The sequence below is a fragment of the Mustelus asterias genome, chromosome 8, assembly GCF_964213995.1.
Source record: "Mustelus asterias chromosome 8, sMusAst1.hap1.1, whole genome shotgun sequence".
In the NCBI taxonomy this organism is placed as follows: Eukaryota; Metazoa; Chordata; class Chondrichthyes; order Carcharhiniformes; family Triakidae; genus Mustelus; species Mustelus asterias.
Genome location: NC_135808.1, coordinates 137,139,704 through 137,145,703, shown reverse-complemented (window position 1 = coordinate 137,145,703; position 6,000 = coordinate 137,139,704). Strand labels below are relative to the sequence as shown.

The window sequence follows — 6,000 nt, the reverse complement described above, 5'->3', positions numbered from 1 at the left end:
CCCCGACCCCCGACCCCCCCCCCCCGACCCCCCCCCCGACCCCCGACCCCCCGACCCCCCCCCCCGACCCCCCGACCCCCCCCCCCCGACCCCCCGACCCCCCCCCCCGACCCCCGACCCCCCCCCCCCGACCCCCCGACCCCCCCCCCCCGACCCCCGACCCCCCCCCCGCCCCCGACCCCCCCCCCCGACCCCCGACCCCCCCCCCCGACCCCCGACCCCCCCCCCCGACCCCCCGACCCCCCCCCCCGACCCCCCCCCCGACCCCCGACCCCCCCCCCGACCCCCGACCCCCCCCCCGACCCCCGACCCCCCCCCCGACCCCGACCCCCCACCCCCCCCCCCCGACCCCCCACCCCCCCCCCCCCCGACCCCCCACCCCCCCCGACCCCCCCCCCCCCCCCCGACCCCCCACCCCCCCCCCCCACCCCCCCCCCCCGACCCCCCACCCCCCCCCCCCCGACCCCCCCACCCCCCCCCCCCGACCCCCCACCCCCCCCCCCCGACCCCCCCCCCCCCCCCCCCGACCCCCCACCCCCCCCCCCCCGACCCCCCACCCCCCCCCCCCCCCCGACCCCCGACCCCCCCCCCCCGACCCCCGACCCCCCCCCCCGACCCCCGACCCCCCCCCCCGACCCCCCCCCCCCCCGACCCCCGACCCACCCCCCCCCCCGACCCCCGACCCCCCCCCCCCCGACCCCCGACCCCCCCCCCCCGACCCCCGACCCCCCCCCCCCCCGACCCCGACCCCCCCCCCCCCCCCCCCCGACCCCCCCCCCCCCCCCCCCCGACCCCCCCCCCCCCCCCGACCCCCGACCCCCCCCCCCCCCCCCCCGACCCCCGACCCCCCCCCGACCCCCGACCCCGACCCCCCCCCCCCGACCCCGACCCCCCCCCCCCCGACCCCGACCCCCCCCCCCCCCCGACCCCCGACCCCCCCCCCCCCCCCGACCCCCCCCCCCCCCGACCCCCGACCCCCCCCCCCGACCCCGACCCCCCCCCCCCCGACCCCGACCCCCCCCCCCCCGACCCCCCCCACCCCCCCGACCCCCCCACCCCCGACCCCCCCCCCCCGACCCCGACCCCCCCCCCCGACCCCCCCCCACCCGACCCCCCCCCCCCCCGACCCCCGACCCCCCCCCCCGACCCCCCCCCCCCCGACCCCCCCCCCCCCCCGACCCCCGACCCCCCCCCCCCCCCGACCCCCGACCCCCCCCCCCCCCCCGACCCCCCCGACCCCCCCCCCCCCCCCGACCCCCCCCCGACCCCCCCCCCCCCCGACCCCACCCCCCCCCCGACCCCCCGACCCCCCCCCCCCCCCCGACCCCCCGACCCCCCCCCCCCCCCGACCCCGACCCCCGACCCCCCCCCTGCCCCCCCCACACTGACCCCCCCCCCGAGACCCTCTCTCGCTCTGAGGCCTCTCCTCCCCCATGGCTGTTATTCTCTTACCGCGGGGCAGCGGGCGGAAGCCATTCGGCGGCGATGCTCGCGGGCCGCCCGTTCCCGCGGAGAGAGCGAGCTGCCGGTTGCTATGGTGATGGACGCTCGCGCTCCACGGTCACTGCGCATGCTCAACGGCCTGCCCAGCCATCAATCAGAGCCTCCGTGACCCCGCCCCTCTCTCAGACCCCGCCCCACTCCGTGACCCCGCCCCGGTTGAAGGTTTAAACATTAAAGTAAAACGTTTAATAACAAAAGTAAACGTATAAGCACAAAATTACATTTAGACTCAGAATGGAGTAGTTCCACAAACATGTCCTAAAGATTTCAGCTCACAGCCAAACAGCCCTTCACAGGCAGCAGCCCCTCTGGATGGTCCAGTGATATTGCCACATCCAGTGTGCTCCAGGGGAGGTATTTCACAAAGCTTCATCCTCTCTCATTCCAGCAAGGCAATCCATGGCTTGGAACAAAACCTTGCTTCTTGGAACAGGCACTTTCCTCAGGGTGGACACAGAGCTCTTTCACAGCCCTCTCTAAGCACAGCACATGCTTCAGAATCGCACATGACCGCTCTATACTCATACAGCAGCACGGTGGCACAGTGGTTAGCACTGCTGCCTCACAGCGCCAGGGACCCGGGTTCGATTCTGGCTCGGGTCACTGTCTGTGTGGAGTTTGATGTGGAGATGCTGGTGTTGGACTGGGGTAAACACAGTAAGAAGTTTAACAACACCAGGTTAAAGTCCAACAGGTTTATTTGGTAGCAAAAGCCACACTGTGTGGAGTTTGCACATTCTCCTCATGTCTGCGTGGGTTTCCTCTGGGTGCTCTGGTTTCCTCCCACAGTCTGAAAGACGTGCTGGTTAGGGTGCATTGACCTGAACAGGCGCCAGAGTGTGGCGACTAGGGGAATTTCACAGTAACTTCATTGCAGTATTAATATAAGCCTTCATTGTAACTAATAAATAAGCTTTAGCTTGCAATCTTTCCTTAAATAGGTTTTTTCTCTCTCATCTTTTGAATCCATTTCCTAACCTCTTTTGGAAGTACTTTCACCAGAATATTTAAAAACCTCTTTCATGTTATTTTTATGGTACTACTCTTGGGTAAAAAAATAAACTTACTGTGCCTTATTCAGTTATGTCCTTTGTAAATTTTCCTTTTGAAATACGACGCCTAAACTTAACTCACCCCCTCATCTCCTAATGCAAATTTCTATTCATGTTATTCCATCTTAACATTGCTCATCTCCACTTCAAAGGCTTACTTTTACACATAACACCTTTTGATGATTTAAACCTTGCAGTCTAACTGTCATCAGTTTAATTAGTCATAAATCCACCCCCCCCCCCCCCCCCATACACACAAATGCACAAACACAGTTCCTACAGCCTGTTCACAATATATCAGAATGGTATTGGGAAAATATGACATTCATTTCGAGGTAAACGTTCTCTGAACTGCTTCCAACACATTTACATCTTTCCTTAAATAAGGAGCCCAATACTGTAGACAGTACTCCAGATTTGGTCTCACCAGTGATCTGAACAACTGAAGCATGACCTCCCTACTTTTGTGTTCAACATTCCTCACAATAAATGATAAGATTCTATCAGCTTTCCTTAATGTAAAATGCATGCTAGCTTTTTGCTATGCATGCATTAGGACACCCAGTTCTCTCTGCACCTCATGCCCCTGCAATCCCTCACCATTTAGATCATATGTTTTTATTTTATTCTTCCTGCCAAAACGGACAATTTCACATTTCCCCACCTCATGCTGCATTTGCCAGGTCTTTGCCCACTCAGTTAACCAATGTGTATCTTTTTATTTTCACCACTCCGTCCACCTGTGACTCCACTTTCAATGATCTAGGAACATGTACCCCTAGATCTCTGTTCTATAACACTTCCCAACGCCCTACCATTAACTGAGTAAGTCCTGCCCTGGTTCGATCTATCAAAATACATCACCTCGCATTTATCTAAATTAAACTCTATCTGCCATTCATCAGCCCACTGGCCCAATTGATCAAGATCCCGTTGCAATCCTAGATAACCTTCTTCACTGTCCACTATGCCACCAATTTTGGTGTTATCTGCAAACTGCCTCCTACCATGCCTACTAAATTCTCATTCAAATCATTAATATAAATGACAAATAACAGTGGGCCCAGCACCGATCCCTGAGGCACACCACTGGTCACAGGCCTCCAGTTTGAAAAACAACTCTCAACAACCACCCTCTGGCTTCTGTCATCAAGCCAATTTTGTATCCATTTGGGTACCTCATCCTGGATCCTGTGAGATTTAACTTTATGCAACAACCTACCATGTGGTACCTTGTCAAAGGCCTTGCTAAAGTCCATGTAGACAACATCAACTGCACTGCCCTCATCTACCTTCTTGGTTACCCTTTCAAAAAACTCAATCAAATTTGTGAGACATGATTTTTTACTCTCAAAGCCATGCTGACTGTCCCTAATCAGTCTTTGCGTCTCTAAGTGCCTGTAGATCCTGTCTCTCAAAATACCTTCCAACAACTTACCCACCACAGATGTCAGGCTCACTGGCCTGTAGTTCCCAGGCTTTTCCCTGGAGCCCTTTTTAAACAAAGGCACAACATTTGCCACTCTCCAATCTTCAGGCACCTCACCCGTGACTATCGATGATTCAAAGAGCTGATGTTTCGAGTCCAGATGACCCTTTGTCAAAGCTATAAAGCTTTGACAAAGGGTCATCTGGACTCGAAACTTCAGCGCTTTTCTCTCCTTACGGATGCTGCCAGACCTGCTGAGATTTTACGGCATTTTCTCTTTTGCTATCAAAGTGATTTCCCCCTTCTTATTTCTCAGTTCTAACCATAGAGGCTCAGTGGGCAAACTCTCGAATATATCCCCTCTCTGTATCCCTTCTGTATTGATGCCTCGACTCTGCTCCCTGTTAGCCAGCCAACCTTCTATCCATGCCAAAATGTTATGCTCAGCAGCATGAGCTTTTACTTTCTGCAACAATCTTAATGTGACCTTCTGGAAATCTAAGTACAATTCAACAAAACATGTTACCCTTCAATACAGGACATGTTCCTTCTTCAAAGAACAGCAATAAAATGGCAAAAGATGATTTCCCCTGCACAAAAACATACTGACTGCCTAATTAGCTTATCCAACTGCCCTGCTATAACACCTTTAATAACAGCTTCTAACATTTTCCCTATCATAGATGTTCAGCTAACTGACCCGTAGCTGATCTTGTATGATAATGTTTAATTTTGTTTGTTGAAAACCTGTGGAATCTTGTGGTTGTATTCTCCGAGCAACCGTCGTGAATCTCAAATGTTGTCTATTTAAAACAAATGTTATTATTGGTCACTAACCATATCTTACTGAACATTTGGAACTCTGGTCTCTGATCAGAGCAGAATGGAAACAGAGCTACTTACAGGGCAATTGGCTTAACTTCTGATCTCAGAAAAACAAGTCATTAATTAATACTGAAATTGCCCTGCATCTGGAAAAGGGAAACAATTAGTTAATCAGCATGAATTTGAAACAGGATTATTGTGTTTGTCAAACCTCAGATGATGGAGGGAGGAAATGTACATGGTCTTCCGCAAAGTAACAGATAGGAGATTGCTGGTGAATAAGTTTAAACTTTATTTATTAATGTCACAGGTAGGCTTACATTAACACTGCAATGAAGTTACTGTGAAAGTCCCCTAGTTGCCACACTCCGGGTTCGGGTACACTGAGGGAGAATTTAGCATGGCCCAATGCACCTAGTAAGAAGTTTAACAACACCAGGTTAAAGTCCAACAGGTTTATTTGGTAGCAAAAGCCACACAAGCTTTCGGAGCTCCAAGCCTCTTCTTCAGGTGAGTGGGAATTCTGTTCACAAACAGGGCATATAAAGACAGAGACTCAATTTACATGAAGTTTCAGCGGTCACGGGCATTCAGCCTCTGATATTCGGGTAAGCGTTCTCCAAGGCGGCCTTCGCGACACACGACGGCGCAGAGTCGCTGAGCAAAAACTGATAGCCAAGTTCCGCACACACGAGGACGGCCTCAACCGGGATATTGGGTTCATGTCACACTATCTGTAACCCCCACAGTTGCCTGGACCTGCCGAGTTTCACTGGCTGTCCTGTCTGGAGACAATACACATCTTTTTAGCCTGTCTTGATGCTCTCTCCACTCACATTATTTTGTTTCTTAAAGACTTGATTAGCTGTAAGTATTCGCATTCCAACCATTATTCATGTAAATTGAGTCTCTGTCTTTATATGCCCTGTTTGTGAACAGAATTCCCACTCACCTGAAGAAGGGGCTTGGAGCTCCGAAAGCTTGTGTGGCTTTTGCTACCAAATACACCTGTTGGACTTTAACCTGGTGTTGTTAAACTTCTTACTGTGTTTACCCCAGTCCAACGCTGGCATCTCCACACCAATGCACCTAACCAGCACGTCTTTCAGACTGTGGGAGGAAACCCAGGCAGACACGGGGAGAATGTGCCCCCAGCTGGGAATTGAACCCTGGTCCCTGGCACTGTGTGGC

The 6,000-nt window shown here is 55.3% G+C and overlaps 1 protein-coding gene across 1 annotated transcript in view; it reads right to left on the bottom strand.

The window, feature by feature from the left end:
* LOC144497794 (leucine-rich repeat and IQ domain-containing protein 3-like) overlaps window positions 1–1,572 on the bottom strand; it is a 67,050-nt gene extending 65,478 nt beyond the window's left edge. The window contains exon 1 of the mRNA XM_078219230.1: window positions 1,453–1,572. Coding sequence (XP_078075356.1) covers window positions 1,453–1,572 — 120 coding nt within the window. The remainder of the gene's footprint in view (window positions 1–1,452) is intronic.
* Window positions 1,573–6,000: the final 4,428 nt, after the last annotated feature.